Consider the following 25,663-nt stretch of genomic DNA (forward strand, 5'->3'; position numbering starts at 1 on the left):
TCGTTTGCCTGTCCGCCGGAATGTGGTAATTGCTTCTTGGTCGGACCGTTTCACTCACACCTCGATGGGGTGATTTAGGGTCGGTGTCACGGAGGTCTGTGGTTCTGAGTCTGTGCAGGCACTGCTCTTGCTACATCTTCTGGTTTTGAGTAACTCGGGGAGGTGGCGGCTTGTAATGGAAGTTTTGGGGCTGATCTGCTATGGCTCTGCAGACCACCAGTAACTATTCCGCCTATTGTGATTTGGGCACTTTACACGTGTCACTCCATCACCGAGCTAAGGAAAATTTATTTGGGGGAACTGTCTTTAGTGTGAAGGTTTGTGTGCTGGTTTATTCACATTTATCTTGTTACAAATATAAGCTATGTAACTGGCGAGAGACAACTACACTCCTGGAAATGGAAAAAAGAACACATTGACACCGGTGTGTTAGACCCACCATACTTGCTCCGGACACTGCGAGAGGGCTGTACAAGCAATGATCACACGCACGGCACAGCGGACACACCAGGAACCGCGGTGTTGGCCGTCGAATGGCGCTAGCTGCGCAGCATTTGTGCACCGCCGCCGTCAGTGTCAGCCAGTTTGCCGTGGCATACGGAGCTCCATCGCAGTCTTTAACACTGGTAGCATGCCGCGACAGCGTGGACGTGAACCGTATGTCCAGTTGACGGACTCTGAGCGAGGGCGTATAGTGGGCATGCGGGAGGCCGGGTGGGCGTACCGCCGAATTGCTCAACACGTGGGGCGTGAGGTCTCCACAGTACATCGATGTTGTCGCCAGTGGTCGGCGGAAGGTGCACGTGCCCGTCGACCTGGGACCGGACCGCAGCGTCGCACGGATGCACGCCAAAACCTTAGGATCCTACGCAGTGCCGTAGGGGACCGCACCGCCACTTCCCAACAAATTAGGGACACTGTTGCTCCTGGGGTATCGGCGAGGACCATTCGCAACCGTCTCCATGAAGCTGGGCTACGGTCCCGCACACCGTTAGGCCGTCTTCCGCTCACGCGCCAACATCGTGCAGCCCGCCTCCAGTGGTGTCGCGACAGGCGTGAATGGAGGGACGAATGGAGACGTGTCGTCTTCAGCGATGAGAGTCACTTCTGCCTTGGTGCCAATGATGGTCGTATGCGTGTTTGGCGCCGTGCAGGTGAGCGCCACAATCAGGACTGCATACGACCGAGGCACACAGGGCCAACACCCGGCATCATGGTGTGGGGAGCGATCTCCTACACTGGCCGTACGCCACTGGTGATCGTCGAGGGGACACTGAATAGCGCACGGTACATCCAAACCGTCATCGAATCCATCGTTCTACCATTCCTAGACCGGCAAGGGAACTTGCTGTTCCAACAGGACAATGCACGTCCGCATGTATCCCGTGCCACCCAACGTGCTCTAGAAGGTGTAAGTCAACTACCCTGGCCAGCAAGATCTCCGGATCTGTCCCCCATTGAGCATGTTTCGGACTGGATGAAGCGTCGTCTCACGCGGTCTGCACGTCCAGCACGAACGCTGGTCCAACTGAGGCGCCAGGTGGAAATGGCATGGCAAGTCGTTCCACAGGACTACATCCAGCATCTCTACGATCGTCTCCATGGGAGAATAGCAGCCTGCATTGCTGCGAAAGGTGGATATACACTGTACTAGTGCCGACATTGTGCATGCTCTGTTGCCTGTGTCTATGTGCCTGTGGTTCTGTCAGTGTGATCATGTGATGTATCTGACCCCAGGAATGTGTCAATAAAGTTTCCCCTTCCTGGGACAATGAATTCACGGTGTTCTTATTTCAATTTCCAGGAGTGTATTTTGCTTAGTGCAAGCTAGCTAGTTAAAGTTTTTTTGGAATTGTTCCCTTATTGATAAACAAGTTTGATATTGATATAACAAGTATAACAAGTTTAAAATCTTCTTACTGTTAACGTCAGACCTTGTAATATCCTTTACATAGAACTATTTTATTGTCTTATATACAGATGTCAAGGTAAAATCTCATTACTGGCAAGTTGTTAATGTCATACCTGGTAATCTGCTTCTCATGATGAAAATTGTCAAGCTATTTGAAATTGTTTTGAATTTTTTTTTAAAGAAATGCCAGACTGAAAAATTTATTATTGAGAAAGTTTTAAAATAAAAAGGTATCTTTAGCGGTGTGTGGTATTTCACCAGCACCTCCTGGCCCCTACTTCCACGATAACGTTTCGGAATAACATGTGTACTTGAGTTTTTGTTTGTGAACCGCCCTAATTGACGGTTCAACGGTATTTTATCATTTTCATATCGTATTTTTATCATTTTCTACTCGTACCAACGCCTATAAAAAGTGATCTGAGGGGCGTGTTTTATTTTAATCTTTGCTTTCCTCTTGATGGTCAGCAGATTCTATTTCATGGACAGTCCCTGTCTTGCATGAAATCCATTTTCAGTTTTGCTGTAGGCTAATGCGAATTCTCTGCTCTCTCCAAGCCTAGAGAACTAAATCCACAACACAGTAGGTTGCGAGGGGATGGGGGGAGCAGAGATCGGAGAGCAAGGAGAGAGATGGTGGCAGAGGACACCAGATCTCTCTGACTTGGGGTACGTGACTTGGGGCACGCATACGGAATGTTCACTCCCTCCGTATTTGTGGCCGTGTGTTTCCACTGCTTGCGTGAAACTTGCGGTAGAAGTTTCGAGATCTTTCAAGAGAGCCTGTCCGTTAAAACGAATGAATAAGGAACCCATATTCCGCGCTTTTGACACGAGTCGATAGCTCCGTCATGTTGCTCCTGGAAGTTAGAGCTTTGATTGATCGGAAGATACGCCAAAAAAGTGAGTCTTATCGCAGGAGTAGTGGAGCGAACTAGGCAGTTTAAGACGGGAGGATACGCAGAAATGCTGTTGGCCGATGTGCACACGCTGTTCAGTTGTACCAGGAGGCAATTACGGTGTGACGCAAAGCAACTGTTTGCTGGCGTACCGTTAGATAGTTCGTGACCAGCGCTGGTTAGTACTCCCAATTCTTTGTACCAAACTCTTTTGGAAATGCTGATATATTTGTCAGGTGTGTCACAAGCTACATTACTTACACCGCCCTGTTTTAGGTTGAACAGTGTGTTCGTTATCTTGTTTCAATGACTGTAATTAGCATCCAGTTTTTCTCTCGCCCTGCTCTTGTTCTGTGCAAATCGATTAACGAAATTTTAAGTTTATCAGCCCCGAAAATTTCTGTGTATTAATAATAACAACTTTCTCTCTTGTTCTTTGTTCTCAGCAATGCTTGTCTCTGATGTAGCATGATAGATCGTGCACAGATTTATAAAATCCCTCTTGTTCCCATAGAGGCCCCCCACTCCCCCCCTCCCATCCACCCCCCACCCCCCATGCTGATCAGTTCGTCTGCTAAGTTACCGCCAAGTCTGTATTCGTAATGGACAGCAGTACTCCAGAACATTATTTGTTACTCAGTTAATCCTCCTCCATGTAGAAAAGTAAGTGTAGTAAATCTAAAGGTTTAAATTCAGTCTTTTACTTCAGGCCTTGCAGGTCATTCTCAGATGCATCAGGAAATGGATTAAAATGTTTATGTACAGGGTATTGCTAAACCTAGCGTTCGTCTCCATAAAGCCATACTATACTGCTTGTTTCCGTTGCATCAGAGCAAAGACATTGTTTTACTTTTTTTTAGAGCAGAAATTCCTCCTACTTTAATTAATCTCAATGTGGCCAGTGCACTTATACGGTACGACTGCATCATCAGTGGATGTAATAAAAAGTAAATTGACATTAGAAGTTAAATGTTTTGAAGTCCCATTTCTGCCTATTTTTGACCAGAAACCCAGATTAAGGTTACTAGTTTACCACCAGATCAGTCCATGATACCACACCAGAAAAACAGATGGCTCAGAAAAAAAATAGTAAAAGTTTTTGGTATACTGAAAACGGCGGTCTCAGTGCTACAGAATAAACGGTACGAACAAGGTTGTAACTTACTAGGAAACTAAATTACAAAATAAAATACAGCAAGCTCAAGATTATTCGGGTTAATAAGGAGCTGAGACGCCATTGCTAAGTGTAAAAAAAAAAAAAAAAAAAAAAAAAAAAAAAAAAAATCCTACATATCACATTTTATAGCCCAGTGTAGTACTTACACGTTATTTAGCCGGAACGAGGTAATTTATTTACAAAATTACTCTTACCACACTGAATTCCGTTCGCGTTCCGGACTGCAATTCAGTCTTTCCTGTTTCTATTCTTCATTCCCATGTTTCCTCACAGCAGCTCTCATTTTTCGGTGAGTCGAAATATCGGTAGCGTCCAACAACTCTGCATAATGACCAGGCAACACATTTGAGTACCTCGATGCGAGTCGTAGCAATTTCCTCGGTCAGCCCTGTGTAATCTTCAGTGCCTTGCGGCTCCTCGCGGTACAGAAGTGCAATTTGGGTTGCCTGCTCAGCAGGCGTTAAGCGGTGAGATGATGCGCAACGTGCCTCTAAAAGCCGTAGTTCGGGCGTGGCCTGCAGAGGGTGACATTTGTTGCCATGCTTTCATCCCCTGTCATATGAGACGAAATAGAGCGTCAAACGGTATCACACCGTCTACCGGGTATTAATATGGGCTGTACGGCCCAACAAGTTCAAGTCGACTGGAGAGTCAATCAGTGGATCTACTTCTTGGCCCGACGCCTAGCCTCCTAGGTAGGACGAGTGCCAGCAACTAGTCTCTGATGAGTGCCGCTCGTCCATCAGTTCTTCGCTTCACAACCGGACTTAGAAAAAGTTCTTGGAAGCATTTAGCAACCATATTTGGACTTTGATTCAGAGCGATACTGTACTGAGGTCGAGGGTCTTCCAAACGAAAGTATTATAATTGGCTCCGTAGTAAATAGTAGGAAGTTTTTGTCACTCAGTAGTTCTGTCAGTGGTAGCCACCTAACTGGAACTGGTAAAACAAACGTTACGCCTGTTAAGTGTTGTAGTATGCTTTTACAAAGCAGACATCATTCTTGAAGTGTACTCTACAACAGAGCAGAATACAGTAGGCTCACCTTCGCTCTTTTGTTCTACCGGACACCCTTCGTTGAATGTATCCATGTCATGTAGCTGCTCATATCGTTGTTCTTTTCGCGATCACCATTTAACCATTTGAAAATTTTCGCCATCTCCGGCTTCACACTCAGTAGTTTGCACTTTATAGGAAAGCATTCGTTCTAATTATAACACAATAGTTCAGACTTCATTTTTATTTTTTTCAATACTCGCTGAACTATGCACAGATATTCCGTAAGGCGGATAGTCCACTCCCAGTTCATAGTAAACTTGCTGTAGCATGTACACACTACTACACGCACCCGGTTACATTATACAGTAAGTCATCAAAGTTCAGTTGCACAAGACTCAGTAGTTGCGTAATGTTTTTTTAGTTTTCACATTGAGAAAAATTGTACCTTTAAATAAATTTCATATTCTTACTGAAACATTCATACGGCAAAATGAAACTGTCCCAGGAAACGTTTCATGTACTACATCTACACCTACATCCACATACTTACTCCGCAATCCACCATACGGTCCGTGGCTGAGGGTAACTCGTACCACAACTAGCATCTTCTCTCCCTGTTCCCTTCCCAAACAGAACGAGGGAAAAATTACTGCCTATATGCCTCTGTACGAGCCCTAATCTCTCTTATCTTTGTGGTCTTTCCGCGAAATATAAGTTGGCGGCAGTAAAATTGTACTGCAGTCAGCCTCAAATGCCGGTTCTCTAAATTTCCTCAGTAGCGATTCACGAAAAGAACGCCTCCTTTCCTCCAGAGACTCCCACCCGAGTTCCTGAAGCTTTCCCGTAACACTCGCGTGATGATCAAACCTACCAGTAACCAATCTAGCAGCCCGCCTCTGAAATGCTTCTATGTCCTGCCTCACTCCGACCAGATAGGGATCCCAGACGCTCGAGCAGTACTCAAGAATATGTCGTATTAGTGTTTTAGAAGCGGTCTCCTTTACAAATGAATCACATCTTCCCAAAATTCTACCAATGAACCGAAGACGACTATCCGCCTTCCCCACAACTGCCATTACATGCATGTCCCACTTCATATGGCTCTGCAGTGTTACGCCCAAATATTTAATCGACGTGACTGTGTCAACGGCATCTGATATCAGCTACACTCTCACGCCAAAGCAAATGATGCAAGATCCATTTTTCATGTATTAGCGATTTTAAAATCAGTGACGTTGAGCAATAGCCTAGTTGTTGTGGCTTTCAGTATCAACACCCAATGTGCAGAAAAGTTTAGACTGTGAATGTTTTTACTGACCAGCAGTACTTTGCATAGTTACTATGCACTCTATTCTGCCTTGAGTAGTTGTGTACAATAATTAATTTTATTTTGTTATTTAATATCCTGAAACGTTATTGTCGCACTTTTTCTTTATTATTAAATAAATCACTCGACGATGAGTTGATGAAAAGCCCAAACCGTAACGGCACCTTTTGTGTAACAGACAGATAAATATAATAAGAAACCCTAAGTAAGTAATTTTATATGTCGATCTCGTCCTGTCGGTCGGTATATTTCAACAGAAGTTTTAAACAGCTATTAAATTATTTACACTATCATCTCACAAAGGATGCTTCTTTTATACTTAGGAGATGTGGATATAAAAGGACGGCTGAGTATCGTCGGGGAAGAGTGTACTGTAGAGTTAAGTTCGACGTGCGACGCACCTGCGTATGTTCGGCGGTCGGGGTCCGGGATGTAGGGGAAGCGATTGATGACGTCCTGCGGCGCCTCGAGCAGCTTCCCGCGGTTGCCGGCGTGCGGCGCCACGTGCGCCAGGTAGAGGAAGAGCGGGTCGCGGTCGTCGTGCTGCTCGATGACGCTCACCGCCTCCTCCGTGAACACGTCCGTCGCGTACTGGCCCACCTTGTCCCAGGCCACGCTCAGGTTGCGCCGCAGGCCAAACCCGCTGTACGGCGTCCCGTTGTACTGTGCGAGGCAGCAGACAGAGACTTACCGATAGCGGTAGACGATACGTCTCTTTAATATACACTAATGGCCATTAAAATTGCTACACCAAGGAGAAATGCAGATGATAAACGGGTATTCATTATACAAATATATTATACTAGAACTGACACGCGATTACATTTTCACGTAATTTGGGTGCATAGATACTGAGAAATCAGTACCCAGAACAACCACATCTGGCCCTAATAACGGCCTTGATACGCCTGCGCATTGAGTCAAACAGAGTTTGGATGGCGTGTACAGGTACAGCTGCCCATGCAGCTTCAACACGATACCACAGTTCATCAAGAGTAGTCACTGGCGTATTGTGACGAGCCAGTTGCTCGGCCACCATTGACCAGACGTTTTCAATTAGTGAGAGATCTGAAGTATGTGCTGGCCAGGGCAGCAGCGAACATTTTCTCTATCCAGAAAGTCCCGTTCAGGACCTGCAACATGCGGTCGTGCATTATCCAGCTGAAACGTCGGGTTTCGCAGGGATCGAATGAAGGGTAGAGCCACGGGTCGTAACACATCTGAAATTTAACGCCCACTGTTCAAATTGCCGTCAATGCGAACAAGAGGTGACCGAGACGTGTAACCAATGGCACCTCATATCAACGAGCCGGATGATACGCCAGTATGGCGTTCATCGCGATGTCGCCATACACGGACGCGACCATCATGATGCTGTAAATAGAACCTGGATTCATCTGAAAAAATGACGTTTTACCCTTCGTGCACCCAGGTTCGTCGTTGAGTACACCATCTCAGGCCCTCCTGTCTGTGATGCAGCGTCAAGGATAACCGCAGACATGGTCTCCAAACTGAAAGTCGATGCTGCTGCAAACGTAGTCAAACTGTTCGTGCAGATGGTTGTTGTCTTGCATACATTCCCATCTGTTGCCTCAGGGATTGAGACGTGGTTGCAGGATCCGTTACAGCCATGCGGATAAGATTCCTGTAATCTCGACTGCTAGTGATACGAGGCCGTTGGGATCCAGCACGGCATTCCGTATTGCCCTCCTGATCCCACCGATTCCATTTTCTGCTAACAGTCATTGGATCTCGGGTAACGCGAGCAGCAATGTCGCGATACGATAAACCGAATCGCGATACGCTACAATCCGATCTTTATCAAAGTCGGAAACGTCATGGTACGCATTTCTCCTCCTTAACGAGGCATCACAAAAACAACGTTTCACCAGACAACGCCGGTCTACTGCTGTTTATGTATGAGAAATCGGTTTGAAACTTTCCTCATGTCAGCACGTTGTAGGTGTCGCCTCCGGCGCCAACCTTGTGTGAATGCTCTGAAAAGCTAATCATTTGCATATAATAGTATCTTTTTCATGTCGGTTAAATTTCGCGTCTGTAGCACGTCACCTTCGTGGTGTAGCAACTTTAATAGCCAGCAGTGTACATCGTTGTACATGATAACACTGCTACATAAATATGTAGGTATGACAGTGGTTCCCAACCTTTCTTACACGATTACGCCTGAGTGCAATTAGATATTAGCTATTGCCCCACTCTCCCTTTCCCCCCCGCCTTTCGTTGCCCCTCCCCCACCCTCCACCCCCGCCCTCGCCGTCATTATCCTTATCACCAAGGAATGAAAGACTCCTCATCGAACACTTTTATTTTTTTTGCTGATGAAATATGAATCATATTTAATTTGTGTGTGTAGTGTGTATGAATGAGCGTGTGCGCGCTCACACACGGTGTGTGTGTGTGTGTATGTGTTACAATGAAGGAATTCAAGATGCATCGCAAGTGCTACTCACAAATGCTTCTCGAACCAAAAAGCTACACTCAGTCAGTGTAGACGCTTGCTAAAAAGCATGCTCCCCCGCACTACTCCTCTAGTGCGGCCCTTGCTTGACCTTGCAAACTATAACCGTATTTAAAATCAAAAACAAGTAATAATGTGTGCACTATAATTACTACACTTCATAGCTGCAGTCCTTACTTCTGAACTGTCAGAAATTGGAAGCTTTCTGGCTGTTAATGCTTCGCGTCTGACCACAGCCACTAATAGTAATAATAATACTGTGTAGAGCACTATACTAGCCCTACTGTACTTACTACTGTGTCGTACGGCCTATTAATTATTTATCGGTTTCGAAGTGATTAAAGAAGGAATTTCTGCACTACTTCAGGTGCTATCTACAACTTGGAGAAGGCATTTTCTTGAGATTTTTAGAATTTATTTCATATATTTCTCACTTTTATCATCAGCGATTAACGAGGCAAAGCGTAACATATGTGTGTAATGTGTGGACTCTGTGAGAAGCCTTGTCAACATCCACCTTATTAATGCTATTAATTGAGAAAAGGCAATTATTGATTGTGCCGTGCGTGGCTAGTGTTCGCGCCATCTATTATTTTACATTCTTTTTTTTTACCATACTGTACCATACTGCCACCTCGTTGTGTTAGTTTAAATTTCTGTTGTCACTGAGTTGCTGCTTTGCCTCCCCATGAGCGGCAGCTGCGGCGCTTATCGGTATAAGCCCTGACGTATTACCTTTGCTGACTGCTAGATGGAAACCCAGTTCTAAGCAAAGAAGGGAAAGCAGAAAGGTGGAAGGAGTATATGGAGGGTCTATACAAGGGCGATGTACTTGAGGACAATATTATGGAAATGGAAGAGGATGTAGATGAAGATGAAATGGGAGATACGATACTGCGTGAAGAGTTTGACAGAGCACTGAAAGACCTGAGTCGAAACAAGGCCCCCGGAGTAGACAACATTCCATTGGAACTACTGACGGCCTTGGGAGAGCCAGTCCTGACAAAACTCTACCATCTGGTGAGCAAGATGTATGAAACAGGTGAAATACCCGCAGACTTCAAGAAGAATATAATAATTCCAATCCCAAAGAAAGCAGGTGTTGACAGATGTGAAAATTACCGGACAATCAGTTTAATAAGCCACAGCTGCAAAATACTAACACGAATTCTTTACAGACGAATGGAAAAACTAGTAGAAGCCGGCCTCGGGGAAGATCAGTTTGGATTCCGTAGAAATACCGGAACACGTGAGGCAATACTGACCTTACGACTTATCTTAGAAGAAAGATTAAGGAAAGGCAAACCTACGTTCCTAACATTTGTAGACTTAGAGAAAGCTTTTGACAATGTTGACTGGAATACTCTCTTTCAAATTCTAAAGGTGGCAGGGGTAAAATACAGGGAGCGAAAGGCTATTTACAATTTGTACAGAAACCTGATGGCAGTTATAAGAGTCGAGGGACATGAAAGGGAAGCAGCGGTTGGGAAGGGAGTGAGACAGGGTTGTAGCCTCTCCCCGATGTTATTCAATCTGTATATTGAGCAAGCAGTAAAGGAAACAAAAGAAAAATTCGGAGTAGGTATTAAAATCCATGGAGAAGAAATAAAAACTTTGAGGTTCGCCAACGACATTGTAATTCTGTCAGAGACAGCAAAGGACTTGGAAGAGCAGTTGAACGGAATGGACAGTGTCTTGAAAGGAGGGTATAAGATGAACATCAACAAAAGCAAAACGAGGATAATGGAATGTAGTCGAATTAAGTCGGGTGATGTTGAGGATTTTAGATTAGGAAATGAGACACTTAAAGTAGTAAATGAGTTTTGCTATTTGGGGAGCAAAATAACTGATGATGGTCGAAGTAGAGAGGATATAAAATGTAGACTGGCAATGGCAAGGAAAGCGTTTCTGAAGAAGAAAAGTTTGGTAACATCGAGTATAGATTTAAATGTCAGGAAGTCGTTTCTGAATGTATTTGTATGGAGTGTAGCCATGTATGGAAGTGAAACGTGGACGATAAACAGCTTAGACAAGAAGGGAGTAGAAGCTTTTGATATTTGTGGTGCTATAGAAGAATGCTGAAAATTAAATGGGTAGATCACATAACTAATGAGGAGGTATTTAATAGAATTGGGGAGAAGAGAAGTTTGTGGCACAACTTGACCAGAAGAATGGATCGGTTGGTAGGACATGTTCTGAGGCATCAAGGGATCACCAATTTAGTATTGGAGGGCATCGTGGAGGGTAAAAATCGTAGGGGGAGACCAAGAGATGAATACACTAAGCAGATTCAGAAGGATGTAGGTTGCAGTAGGTACTGGGAGATGAAGAAGCTTGCACAGGATAGAGTAGCATGGAGAGCTGCATCAAACCAGACTCAGGACTGAAGACCACAACAACAACAGTATTGACCCGGTTGTCGTGTATTAGCAGTTAGTTCGTATCGGTTAGTGAGTTGGGAGGCACTGTCAGTGCAGTTTGGAAATGCCAGTGTTTGACTTAGGACGCAGCAGACGTTCAGTCAGAGCGCGGCTGCAATGAGGTCCGGACAGCCATGTCTCGCCCGACGGTTGCCGATACATATCACTTGAGTGCGGACCACCGTGGTTGGTCGTCGGTCAGTCGTCTTGTCGGACGACGTGTATGTTGGCCAGCGATCGCTTATGCGTTGCCTGCGTGTGCCTACTCGTGATTCGTCCTTCTTATTTCACAGTCACTGCCGTTAGTATTGTCTAGTCCTTCGTGCAAGTGTTCGTGAAACTGTGTGTAGCTTGTGATGTCGACTGCTAAGTTATTTCAGTTCTGTCTCCGTGCCAATGTGTGGTGGTCGGTCGGTTGGCGTGGAGCAGCGAGGAAATCTCCGCCGGACGCGGTTTGGCCGGGCCTGCTGGCGGTCTCTACGCAGTGTCGGAGTGTGTGGGGCTGTTCCCATTGCTACGAGGTTCGTGGCTCACCGAACCTGGACACGAAAGCTGATTTTGTATTTAATTTACCAACAAGTCAAGACTTTTCACATTGTGCCGTTTGGTTCTCATTGTTGGCTGTTGGACATTCCCACGAGCAACAACGTGTCTGTTCGAGGTGGCGAAGGTTAAGCCACCGTCTGGTGGAGTCTAACTGTATTTAGTTATTTGCAATTGAAGTGCACCAGCAGAATTTTCTGACTTGTTGCCGTTAACGTTCCGATTAACTGCCCTCGCCGTTGAAGTAAATTTAGGCACTGCCCTTTCCTCATCGTGTTGTCGCTGTCCAGCACGGTTTGTAGTTCGACAGCTTAGTGTATGCTTGGTTGTGGGCGTCTATGCCTTTTACGTTTCCATTGAACTCCCGGTTATGTGCTGGTCGAGTGGTGCCCAAGTTACCTTGTCGGTGGGTCCATTGACTGTCTGTTAGTGGAGTTGTCGTCGCATCGAGAATTGTTGGGCCGACTGCCTGTCTCACCTAAGTGAACGTTAGTAATTCAAGTGCTGGCCGATCCCCAAAACTTCTGAGCGCCGTTAGCTGCATTGTCTTTTCTTATTTTCTATTGTGTGTATTTGTATGGCTCATAGCCGATGGTTTTGAATCAAAGTTGAATTGTTTTTAGTTGTGTTTTAAGTCTTGGGCATTCAGCCGTTTTAAAATTAAAGTTCCTTGCTTGTCAAGTGTTAGATTGTTTGGGGCCTTCAGCCTAATTTAAGATAAGGCTACATCTACATCTACATTTATACTCCGCAAGCCACCCAACGGTGTGTGGCGGAGGGCACTTTACGTGCCACTGTCATTACCTCCCTTTCCTGTTCCAGTCGCGTATGGTCCGCGGGAAGAACGACTGTCTGAAAGCCTCCGTGAGCGCTCTAACCTCTCTAATTTTACATTCGTGATTTCCTCGGGAGGTATAAGTAGGGGGAAGCAATATATTCGATACCTCATCCAAAAACGCACCCTCTCGAAACTTGGCGAGCAAGCTACACCACGATGCAGAGCGCCTCTCTTGCAGAGTCTGCCACTTGAGTTTGTTAAACATCTCCGTAACGCTATCACGGTTACCAAATAACCCTGTCACGAAACGCGCCGCTCTTCTTTGGATCTTCTCTATCTCCTCCGTCAACCCGATCTGGTACGGATCCCACACTGATGAGCAATACTAAAGTATAGGTCGAACGAGTGTTTTGTAAGCCACCTCCTTTGTTGATGGACTACATTTTCTAAGCACTCTCCCAATGAATCTCAACCTGGTACCCGCCTTACCAAAAATTAATTTTATGTGATCATTCCACTTCATATCGTTCCGCACGCATACTCCCAGATATTTTACAGAAGTAACTCCTACCAGTGTTTGTTCCGCTATCATATAATCATACAATAAAGGGTCCTTCTTTCTATGTATTCGCAATACATTACATTTGTCTATGTTAAGGGACAGTTGCCACTCCCTGCACCAAGTGCCTATCCGCTGCAGATCTTCCTGCATTTCGCTACAATTTTCTAATGCTGCATCTTCTCTGTATACTACAGCATCATCCGCGAAAAGCCGCGTGGAACTTCCGACACTATCTACTAGGTCATTTATATATATTGTGAAAAGCAATGGTCCCATAACACTCCCCTGTGGCACGCCAGAGGTAACTTTAACGTCTGTAGACGTCTCTCCATTGATAGCAACATGCTGTGTTCTGTTTGCTAAAAACTCTTCAATCCAGCCACACAGCTGGTCTGATATTCCGTAGGCTCTTACTCTGTTTATCAGGCGACAGTGCGGAACTGTATCGAACGCCTTCCGGAAGTCAAGAAAAATAGCATCTACCTGGGAGCCTGTATCTAATATTTTCTGGGTCTCATGAACAAATAAAGCGAGTTGGGTCTCACACGATCGCTGTTTCCGGAATCCATGTTGATTCCTACATAGCAGATTCTGGGTTTCCAAAAACGACATGATACTCGAGCAAAAAACATGTTCTAAAATTCTACAACAGATCGACGTCAGAGATATAGGTCTATAGTTTTGCGCATCTGCTCGACGACCCTTCTTGAAGACTGGCACTACCTGTGCTCTTTTCCAATCATTTGGAACCCTCCGTTCCTCTAGAGACTGGCGGTACACGGCTGTTAGAAGGGGGGCAAGTTCTTTCGCGTACTCTGTGTAGAATCGAATTGGTATCCCGTCAGGTCCAGTGGACTTTCCTCTGTTGAGTGATTCCAGTTGCTTTTCTATTCCTTGGACACTTATTTCGATGTCAGCCATTTTTTCGTTTGTGCGAGGATTTAGAGAAGGAACTGCAGTGCGGTCTTCCTCTGTGAAACAGCTTTGGAAAAAGGTGTTTAGTATTTCAGCTTTACGCGTGTCATCCTCTGTTTCAATGCCATCATCATCCCGGAGTGTCTGGATATGCTGTTTCGAGCCACTTACTGATTTAACGTAAGACCAGAACTTCCGAGGATTTTCTGTCAAGTCGGTACATAGAATTTTACTTTCTAATTCACTGAACGCTTCACGCATAGCCCTCCTTACGCTAACTTTGACATCGTTTAGCTTCTGTTTGTCTGAGAGGTTTTGGCTGCGTTTAAACTTGGAGTGAAGCTCTCTTTGCTTTCACAGTAGTTTCCTAACTTTGTTGTTGTACCACGGTGGGTTTGTCCCGTCCCTCACAGTTTTACTCGGCACGTACCTGTCTAAAACGCATTTTACGATTGCCTTGAACTTTTTCCATAAACACTCAACATTGTCAGTGTCGGAACAGAAATTTTCGTTTTGATCTGTTAGGTAGTCTGAAATCTGCCTTCTATTACTCTTGCTAAACAGATAAACCTTCCTTCCTTTGTTGTTTAAATTTATTTTACCTCGAGTTTTAAGTCATGGGGCCTTCAGCCGTTTTTAAATTAAGGATCTTTGTCTTTCGAGCATCAGACTGTTTGGGGCCTTCAGCCTAATTGAAGATAAGGCCTTCTGCCTTGTGTTTTTTATTTAATTTTACCTTGAGTCTTAAATCAACTGCCTTCAGCCGTCTTTAAATAAAGGTTGTTGCTTTTCGAGTGTTACATTTTTGGGCCTTCAGCCAAGTTATAGTACTTAACGAAAGGTCTTCTGCCTTCTTAATATTCCTTTTGGCCTCTGAATTTGAAGTTAATGGTTTTAGCCGTTTTTTTTTAAATTAAAGTGGCTGTGGCCTTAAGGCATAAGATAGTGGTAGTGTATTCAGCCGATAACAAAGTTCAAGAATTTGTACTGTAATGTCTGGTCGAATAAATAAAGATATATGTGCTCGAGTGTAAGTGACAGCCGCACATTTTGGCCCCTTTCCACAATTCCAACTACCTGTCCCGACCTGCGGGTTTAGCAGGGAATTTCATTGATAATTTATATAATCATATATTGGAGTCTTATGAAATTGTGATAACAGGAGTCATATGTAGAAAGTAATTTAATTACCTGACTGAAACAGAATCCAATCGTTTGTAGCACTCAGGATGGGAACCACTGACATATAATAATGTTCTAATTTCTAAAATTATATGCGTGGTGGTTTTTTTTACAAAACCTATATTTATAATTTCGTGTTTACGTCTATCACTCTATAGCATCACGAAGAATAAAGGTTTCAAAGAACATTCACTCAATAAAATTTCATTAAACGACCAGATCGTTTGTTCATAGTGTAAAAAACTAGTCTTCAGTACGAAATGAAAATGTATACTTCGTATAAATTGATGGAACTTTATCATTGGAGTCACCACTATCAGAGAAAACATGTATATTGTAATATTAATCGTTAAAACTGTCCATATTGAAAAATTTAGCGTTGGAGACCTCTGTATTTTACGAAACAATTTATTTCAAATATGTTTTCGTTCTCTGCTGACCTTGAAGTAAAATGTGAAATTATTTGTATTGTAATTTACGTATATCATAAGTCGTACTAAAAGCTAATAATGATTGCTTTGTTGAGCGTCATACATGGTTTCCCAGGAAGAATGGTTAATATTCAGACAGGAATCGTGATTCAAAGGAAGTAACTCTAATAAACATTGGCTCTAAAACGCATACATTAAGAGCTACGAGCACTTCTGTGCACCTTACTCCCACGGATAGCGCTCCGTCTGCCACCAATAGCAGCCATAATGGAGATGTAAGACTGGAGATGTACCGAGGAAAGGGCCGAAACCGGTTGTCAACAAATAGAAAAGCTGAAAACGCAATCTGAACTGTTTTACAGATCTTTAACATTTTAATTGGGTGTCGTCGTGCTCTGCAGCGAAATTTGGTCCACCATTGCGGCAACAATTCTATACAAGAAATTCACCCGGTATCCCAATTTCTATCCGTATTTTCAGATTATTGTGCCGATGTGGAAGTCTCACAAAACACCACTTATTTCAGTATTGGTAAATACACTCCTGGACATTGAAATAAGAACACCGTGAATTCATTGTCCCAGGAAGGGGAAACTTTATTGACACATTCATGGGGTCAGATACATCACATGATCACACTGACACAACCACAGGCACATAGACACAGGCAACAGAGCATGCACAATGTCGGCACTAGTACAGTGTATATCCACCTTTCGCAGCAATGCAGGCTGCTATTCTCCCATGTAGACGATCGTAGAGATGCTGGATGTAGTCCTGTGGAACGGCTTGCCATGCCATTTCCACCTGGCGCCTCAGTTGGACCAGCGTTCGTGCTGGACGTGCAGACCGCGTGAGACGACGCTTCATCCAGTCCCAAACATGCTCAATGGGGGACAGATCCTGAGATCTTGCTGGCCAGGGTAGTTGACTTACACCTTCTAGAGCACGTTGGGTGGCACGGGATACATGCGGACGTGCATTGTCCTGTTGGAACAGCAAGTTCCCTTGCCGGTCTAGGAATGGTAGAACGATGGGTTCGATGACGGTTTGGATGTACCGTGCACTATTCAGTGTCCCCTCGACGATCACCAGTGGTGTACGGCCAGTGTAGGAGATCGCTCCCCACACCATGATGCCGGGTGTTGGCCCTGTGTGCCTCGGTCGTATGCAGTCCTGATTGTGGCGCTGACCTGCACGGCGCCAAACACGCATACGACCATCATTGGCACCAAGGCAGAAGCGACTCTCATCGCTGAAGACGACACGTCTCCATTCGTCCCTCCATTCACACCTGTCGCGACACCACTGGAGGCGGGCTGCACGATGTTGGGGCGTGAGCGGAAGACGGCCTAACGGTGTGCGGGACCGTAGCCCAGCTTCATGGAGACGGTTGCGAATGATCCTCGCCGATACCCCAGGAGCAACAGTGTCCCTAATTTGCTGGGAAGTGGCGGTGCGGTCCCCTACGGCACTGCGTAGTATCCTACGGTCTTGGCGTGCATCCGTGCGTCGCTGCGGTCCGGTCCCAGGTCGACGGGCACGTGCACCTTCCGCCGACCACTGGCGACAACATCGATGTACTGTGGAGACCTCACGCCCCACGTGTTGAGCAATTCGGCGGTACGTCCACCCGGACTCCCGCATGCCCACTATACGCCCTCGCTCAAAGTCCGTCAACTGCACATACGGTTCACGTCCACGCTGTCGCGGCATGCTACCAGTGTTAAAGACTGCGATGGAGCTCCGTATGCCACGGCAAACTGGCTGACACTGACGGCGGCGGTGCACAAATGCTGCGCAGCTAGCGCCATTCGACGGCCAACACCGCGGTTCCTGGTGTGTCCGCTGTGCCGTGCGTGTGATCATTGCTTGTACAGCCCTCTCGCAGTGTACGGAGCAAGTATGGTGGGTCTGACACACCGGTGTCAATGTGTTCTTTTTTCCATTTCCAGGAGTGTACTAGAGTAAATTAACACGCAGTGGAGTTCTAAGAATTGACACAACATAATGTGATGAGGTTAGCTTGTATGACGGCTCGGTTAGATTTGTGAAGGACGACTTTTGCTGTACGCAGGTTCATAGAGCAGGCAGAGTGTACTCACGACATCCTGCAGGATGTAGTCGTAGTAGCTGACGAAGCCGCCGTAGTAGCCGAAGTGCGAGTCGAAGCCGCGGAACGTGGGCGTCATCTGCTTGCGGTAGTAGCCCAGGTGCCACTTGCCCACGGCCCTCGTCACGTAGCCCAGGTCCTTGAGGTACTGCGGCAGGATCTTGCCGTCGGGCATGCCGCGGGGCTCCGCCGCCATCAGCGGGTACCCCTGCATGCCTGCCGCCATGTTAACACATCCGGCATTAGAATACTGAGGATCCGTGAACACTGTGCAAAGAAATTCTGTGCTTTGCGCTACACCAGTTCAACATAGAGTTCTGCAATATACCGGGCGATCAAAAAGTCAGCATAAATTTGAAAACTGAATAAATCACGAAATAATGTAGATAGAGAGGTACAAATTGTCACACATCCTTCGAATGAAATGGGGTTTTATTAGAACCAAAAAAATTGCAAAAGTTCAAAAAATTTCCGACAGATGGCGCTTCATCTGATCAGAATAGCAATAATTAGCATAACAAAGTAAGACAAAGCAAAGATGATGTTCTTTACAGGAAATGCTCAATATGTCCACCATCATTCCTCAAAAATAGCTGTAGTCGAGGAATAATGTTATGAACAGCACTGTAAAGCATATCCGGAGTTACGGTGAGGCATTGGCGTCGGATGTTGTCTTTCAGCATCCCTAGAGATGAGATTTTCACTCTGCAGCGGAGTGTGCGCTGATATGAAATTTCCTGGCAGATTAAAACTGTGTGACGGACTGACACTCGAACTCGCAGGACAGCTTCTGTAAAGTTTGGAAGGTAGGAGACGAGGTACTGGCAGAACTGTGAGGACGGGGCGTGAATAGTGCTTGGGTACCTCAGTTGGTAGAGCACTTGCCCGCGATAGGCAAAGGCCCGAGTTCGTGTCTCGGTCCGGCACACAGTTTGCTAGGAAGTTTCATCCCTAGAGCTGTCGGTCGATCACGATACACTTGCGACTTCAGGTAACCCCAAAGCCAATAATCGCACGGACTGAGGTCTGGGGACCTGGGAGGCCAAGCATGACGAAAGTGGCAACTGAGCACACGATCATCACCAAACGACGCGCGCAAGAGATGTTTCACGCGTATAGCAATATGGAGGGGTTCTAATAAAACCCCATGTCATTCCAAGCACGTGTGTCAATTTTTACCTCTCTATCTACATTATTCCGTGGTTTATTAAGTTTTCAAATTTGTACTGACTTTTTGATCACCTGGTACATTCTGTGACATTTTAAACAACAGGGTAACCCAGGAGTAAAAGAATGTCTCAAATGGCTCTAAGCACTATGGGACTTAACATCTGAGGTAATCAGTCCCCTAGACTTAGAACTACTTAAACCTAGCTGAGGACACCACACACATCCATGCCCGAGGGAGGATTCGAACCTGCGACCGTAGCAGCAGCGCGGTTCCGGACTGAAGCACCGAGAACCTCTCGGCCACAGCAGCCGGCAACCCAGGAGTCAACTAACATTTGCAAATGCACTAATTCGAGGTATAATATAGGCAGACAGGTAAAAATTAGCAGCCATGCCTGAAATGACATGGAATTCCATTTAAACCAAAATCGGCTGCAGAAACTGGCCAAAGGATAGCTCTATGGGTTTGTTTATAAATAACCTTCTGCTACCAGTTACGATATTCCTTTATTTATGTTTTACACGACGCGTTACGGGAAATGATTCTTATTTTCAAGTGTGTATTTCTTAGTATTAATACATTTTTTCATAGTTTTCGATGCATGTGTTCTGCTTCGTCGCCGTCTTACACATTTCAAACATCACTGACAACTTTGATTGCATAGTACACATCGAGAATAGCTTACATAAACAAAAAAGTTGTTTGTGTAAGTTGCTCTCGATGTGAGACTCTGGAGAAATTGGCCATAAGAAAACATGAAGTCAACAAAACAAAGCAGAACATCACACATTGAAAAACTTACGAGAAAATGATGTAGCACAAAGAAATACACACTTGAAAATGGGTATCATTTCCCAAAGCGCGTCATGTAAAACGTAAATAAAAAGCAATCGTGACTGGTAGCAGAAAGTTACTCTAGCCGAAACTTATATATAAGCAAAGTCATTGTTTTCACAGTCGCAGACTGTCAAGAAAACCACATATAACGGACTAAATGAGGAGGGCTCTATATAGAAACTCGTCAGTGCCGCCGCATGAGAATCGTGTAAAAAGTAAGCTGTAGTCGGAGAGGAATTCACATGCTCCAGCAGTCGTGGCATGTTGACTTTACCGGGAAATGCACACCTAGTGAAGCTTCACTATCAGACTGGAGAATATGCTACTGCAGCTTTACGGTCCTATAGCCATAAGAAAGGTATTGGAACTGGTAAAAATCCGGTGACAAGTGTCCCTGTGAAGAAAATTATCAACTTCCTAACCATGGGTTGTTTAGACGGTCGGACCCGTAGTGGGCTACCAGACATGAGGGCGTCTTATGCTCCAAGAGTACAGGAAGAAATAGACACTTTATCGGGATCACCCCCGCATAGTGAAGTCAGAACTCATGAAGTCAGAGTCCGTCAAATCGGCATTACAAGCACTCATGTCTGGGCATCACTAAGGCGTACCCTTCAATGCTGTCCATATAAATTTCAGTGTCAGCACGAACCGCCGGCCACCGATTTTGTGATGCAGAGGGCAAAAACCGTTGAAGATGACGATTGGTTGTTTAACGCGTTGAGAATCGACGAAGCTCATTTCACACTCTCAGGGCCTGTCAGCACTCAGAACCGAAGAATTTGGGCTCCAGAAAATGTTACAATTGTCTTGGAAACCGCATTGCATGACGAGAAAGTCACGGAGTGGTGTCGATTTGCCACATCAGTCGTGATCAGAATTATTTTTCTTCGAGGAAATGCTTGACGCCGCTTTTCAAACTATCAGCATAACGCGTGCGGGACACGGTAATATGTTAGAGAATCGCATCATCCATGCGCGGACCCTTCCGCCGGAGGTTCGAGTCCTCCCACGGGCATGGCTATCTGTGATGTTCTTAGCATAAGTTGGTTTAAGTAGCGTGTAAGACTAGGGACCGATGACCGCAGCAGTTTGGTCCCTTAGGAATTCACACACATTTGAAAATTTTTACATCATCCCTACCGGGCGGTACGACTTTTATGCAGGATGGCACTCCACCCCATATTGCTATACGTGTGAAAGATCCCTTGCGCACTTCGTCATGGTTGGACTCCCAGGTACCAAGACCTCAATCCGTGTGATTATTGACAGTGAGGTTACCCGAAGTCACAAGTCTAGAGCTACCGTCTGACATTATGGATACTAAAAGACAGCATCCGAGTGCAGTATCTCTCCGTACCTACTGATATGCTCTACGATGCTGTTCATAACATTGTCCCTCGACTACAGATATTGTTGATGAATGACGTCCGACATAGTGAGCATTTGTTACAAAGAACATCGTCCTCGCTAAAAATCAGCTTCTATGCTGTTCAATGCTTTTGCATCAGACGGAGCACCATCTGTTGATCATTTTGTGTACTCTTTTCTGGTTTCAATAGAAACTCACGTCATTTCAGGAATGTGTGTCAAGTTTTACACCCCTACTTACATTATTCCGTGACCTACTGAATTTTAAAATGTGTACGGACTTTTATGTCATCCTGTACGTCTTTTATGTAAACGTTTCCGTAATTTTCTTTGCTTTATTTAAAGCACAAAAATTTTTCTTAAAGAAGAAAGGAAAGAAGTCCTTCAGCAGCGGTCTCACGTTATGCCGCTAACATGCAACCATAATTTGATAGTGACAGTCAAAATTACGATTGTCTCTTGTATTTTTATGAAAATGAGTAATTTAGCTTGTAGAATTAATAGAGCTTAATTACGACAGCAATATGTCTGTCAACAAAAGTGAAATGTCAATGGCTAAGACTGTCACAACAAAAATTTACCTCCGATTTTTGAGTAAAGCAGTGAAACATACTTCGGTGCAACTGAAGTTCGAAGCATGAAGATAACCTCGTCATATACTTGGGTCAACAATCTGTGGAGAGATTTTCAAGATGATTAGTGATCTCGGATCTGGTTCTGGTTTCCGAACGATCGATGATTTTTATTTTTGTTTGCTCTCTTTAACCTTATCTGACGATCATCTGAATAATGATTACAGTTACTTTGTAGCGAGAATGAATAATATTGCACAATGATAAAGGAATAAATTACGAGAGAAAAAAGAAAAATGAAAGGTTACAGACTAACGTCCTTTCGACGACGACTTCATTATAGACGGACTACAAACGCCAAGTGCCCGAGGACGCTGCAGGAAATCGACCGGACTCTTTCGAAGAAACGATTCCGGCATTCTTCTTAAGCGGTGTAGGAGAATCAAGGGAAGTCTAAAGCTCTATAGCCTAACGACAATTTGAACTGTGCCCTCTCGATTATAATAAAGCGAATAACAGTGACAGAAAAAATATAGATATCCGTGGAAAGTTAACTAAGAAACCAAACATAGGAAAACATTAAGTCAGCATTTACAAGAAGGAAATATAGACCGATCAGTTTCTTCAGTCCGCATTAAGAAAGCTGCTGGATTGCGAAACCAGCATTTTTATATCACATATATCTCGATATTGGAGTTATAAGCTATGACAAAAATTGGAGCGGTGCGTGTAGAGTTCGCGCAACTTATTTATGCGCGTAGACAGTTCGTTCATTGTAGGAAGAGAGAATGTCGAATCCATTTCCTTGACTTTTACAGTGAAAGTTTGCTGTTTCCTAAATTTTATGGTTTTAGATTAGCGGTAAGTACCGTATGAGTCTTGATGAATGAGTTTGCGAGTGTGAAAATATATGACATAAATGGTCGCATATTTCGATTGCGTTGGCAAGGAAGCTTCAGTTTTGTACACTGCCAACGGACACTGGACTTTAGTATGTGACATAAATTTGAACTCGATACCTTTACCCTTTTTTGGAGTCAGTGAGACAGACAGACAGAGCAACTGACTGACTGACTGCCAACAAAGTGATCCTACAAGGGTTCCATTTTCACCGATTTAGGTACGGACCCTAAAAATAAATTAACGACACGGGTTGTACCATAATGCCGGATCAAATATGTATTCAAGACCCTAAAAACTTCTGAAAATACCTGACGCTGGGTTATTCCCGAAACCACAGTCACATTTTCTGTTTAAAACAGCTGTCACTGCACAAGAATCAATCGTAAGGAGTAGTCTGCTATTGTTTTTTAGGCGTATAATGGGATGGCGTCGGCTTCAGAGCACTGAAGGTCTGTAGCACCATCTCTCATTATACCTCAATTTCTGTGACAATCATCCTTGTCAGAGATCTTTAACTGTTCGTACAGGCGCAACGCTAGGAGAGAAACGCAGGAGATCGGACCCATTGAAAAGCCCATTTCTGAGCGGCCAGGCACCAGGCAAACTGGTAACGGGTCGGAAGGGATCTCAGTTGTAAATATTTAGAACTGGGTATCCAGTCCTGCAGTTTGCTTTACAACCAAGGGAAGCGTTTGAGGTCAGTACCAGGATGGAAGCTGATTTTAGTTTGTTTCTCAAACGGTTCCTCCCGCACAAGTATCTAATGGCCTAGTGCGTAACTGAGTGTTAGCTTGCGTGTCTAGCAAATTAATTTGGGTGGCTTCCTCGGCATCTGAAGTGTACCTTCTGTTTTGATGAAAACTTTGTTTTTCGAAACCAAAAGGCAAAAGAAAAAAATACATGAAAGTACTTTCGCAAGATAACACGCATCTGATAATCCAGATAAGAAGTTTACATCTTTGTGGAATTAAAAAGAACGTATATCAGTGCTGAAGTAGAACAGTCATGAATTTATAACGTCGTGGACAGATTGCAACACTACAGGTAGGAAAACTTCGATTACTGCCGTAAAGTTGTTATTTTCAGGGAAAGCCAGTTTATCCTACTGTGAAAGTGTGTCGTTCCCAGACGAATTACGCCTGAGCAAGGCAGAAAGGTGTATAACGTTTTTACTGAGCAACGATGTTGGGAATGCGTTACGTCCGTGCCGGCGGCTGGAGGGGAAAAAACGTTACGCTGTGAGGTAAGCGCCGCGCTAGTGGCTTAGAACTGAACTCAAAGTGAACCGTCACGGTATATGGAGTTAATATCGACCATTCAATTCAGTTTTCGTTATTTGCACACTGCAAGCTATTGAAAATCATGATGTACAACAACATAATGAGCTTTTGCCAAACTGTACGTTAACCTGTAGTTCGAGAGAAAGAATCAGAGCAAAAAATCTTGTATACATCGACTATGTATACTGTGTGAAAGGAACGCAGAAATGAGCACAGTTTTTTTTCATTTTATTGCATTTTTCAGTCTCCTGTGATACACATTCCATCATAGGCGGTACAGACTTTTTAACACTTCAGTACTGTCACATTTTTACGAGTTATTATGCAACGTGTTCGTTTCACCTGATGACGACCACCTAGGAAGTAAAACACTGGTTATGACATAATATGTGTGACGCGAGGAGGAAAAATATAATAAAATAAATACTGTTCACTATGCATAGGTGCACTTATGCTGCGACAGTGCGAATATTTTTTTTAATAACAATAAATACAGTTCATAACCCTCATTTGCATACCGGAGCTATAGTGCGTTTGGAATGCTTTTCCTTCAATCAATGTACCTTTTGAAGTCACCTAGTGACCTTTGTTAATAATTGTTGAGTTCCTATCCTAGTTCATCGTGTTAACTTTCTTCGTCTTGTTAAACACTGTCTGCGCCCGATTCTCAAAGTTTTGCGTTCATCCCGACATGGAGATCACATAACCAGCAATAATTTTCTGCATGTCATGAAAATTATGTATAAAATTATGTATCCTTTGATAGACATAATACTGAAATATCTTCTGTCCATCTTTTCTGAACGTCCTAATGTACAGTCTATATTGTTGCGATATCTCATTTTTCATGGTAGCCGATTATTAGCGGTCCTGCAGTAATTATTTTTCGTCTTGACGGTCTTACGAGCACTCGCCATTCACAGTGTGTGTAGCTATGTCAGCTCGGAAGCTCCTAAGTTCGTTTTGCCCTTTGGCCACTCCGTATGTTACGTCAGATGAGCTCCGACTTATCAGCAAAGACAGAAGAAATACTTTCATCAAGTGGTGAAGTAATTGCACAATAAACGATGCGCATTACTGATGGTTGTCTGATATTATGTTGAGGTCCCGATCACTTCAGTACCATGCAGTATGTAATGAAGAAGTCATGAAATACAGTGAAGAAAATACACATGCCACGGTAGTATCGCCTGAAATGCAAGAAAATAAGCTTTTTCAGTTCTTCAGCCTGTAAACTGGAATCTCTTCTTGGTTAGTTATGGAAACCTTTATTCGGTTATTGAATTTTGAATGGCAGTCGACGAGAAATTGTATTCTATTTTTAATATTTTACGGTACTTGAATATTCTGCAGTCCACAATGCTTCTACGAAGCCATCATCACGCACTGTGGACAGTTCATTAGCCCTTAGTAACAAAGGTATACTAGAGCACCATTTAGATGCGTAGCCAAAGGTCATCTCTCGACAAACTAGTGCTTGAAAGTCACGTGGTATATACGCCATAGTTTGGAAACTGCAACACTCCAGTAGAAATGACATATTCTAATGTGAAAACGGGAAATATGTCCCACTGTACAAGTACAGAAACATGTGTCGCAAAAATACACTGGTCAAAACAGTTAGATCAGTTGAGATATCTAGGTTCGTCTTTCTGTCGGTTCTATGTAGTGGAGACAGCAACATTACGGTCACCGAGATAGTGGTAACAATGGAAAGTTGCTGCAGAGGGGTTGGTATTGACTTGTGTTTACTGTACCAAACGAATTACACAAGCAGTTGGGTTCAGATAGT

General features: G+C 44.3%; 1 protein-coding gene across 1 annotated transcript in view; it reads right to left on the reverse strand.

Annotated features, from left to right (window-relative positions):
• The window catches only part of LOC126251447 (uncharacterized), a 516,817-nt gene that overhangs the window by 280,655 nt on the left and 210,499 nt on the right, over positions 1-25,663 (reverse strand). The window contains exons 4-5 of the mRNA XM_049951875.1: positions 17,730-17,953; positions 6,716-6,977 (exon numbers count right to left, since the gene is read on the reverse strand). Of these exons, the coding sequence (XP_049807832.1) occupies positions 6,716-6,977; positions 17,730-17,953 (486 nt within the window). The remainder of the gene's footprint in view (positions 1-6,715; positions 6,978-17,729; positions 17,954-25,663) is intronic.

This window comes from Schistocerca nitens, chromosome 4, assembly GCF_023898315.1.
Source record: "Schistocerca nitens isolate TAMUIC-IGC-003100 chromosome 4, iqSchNite1.1, whole genome shotgun sequence".
Lineage (NCBI taxonomy): Eukaryota > Metazoa > Arthropoda > Insecta > Orthoptera > Acrididae > Schistocerca > Schistocerca nitens.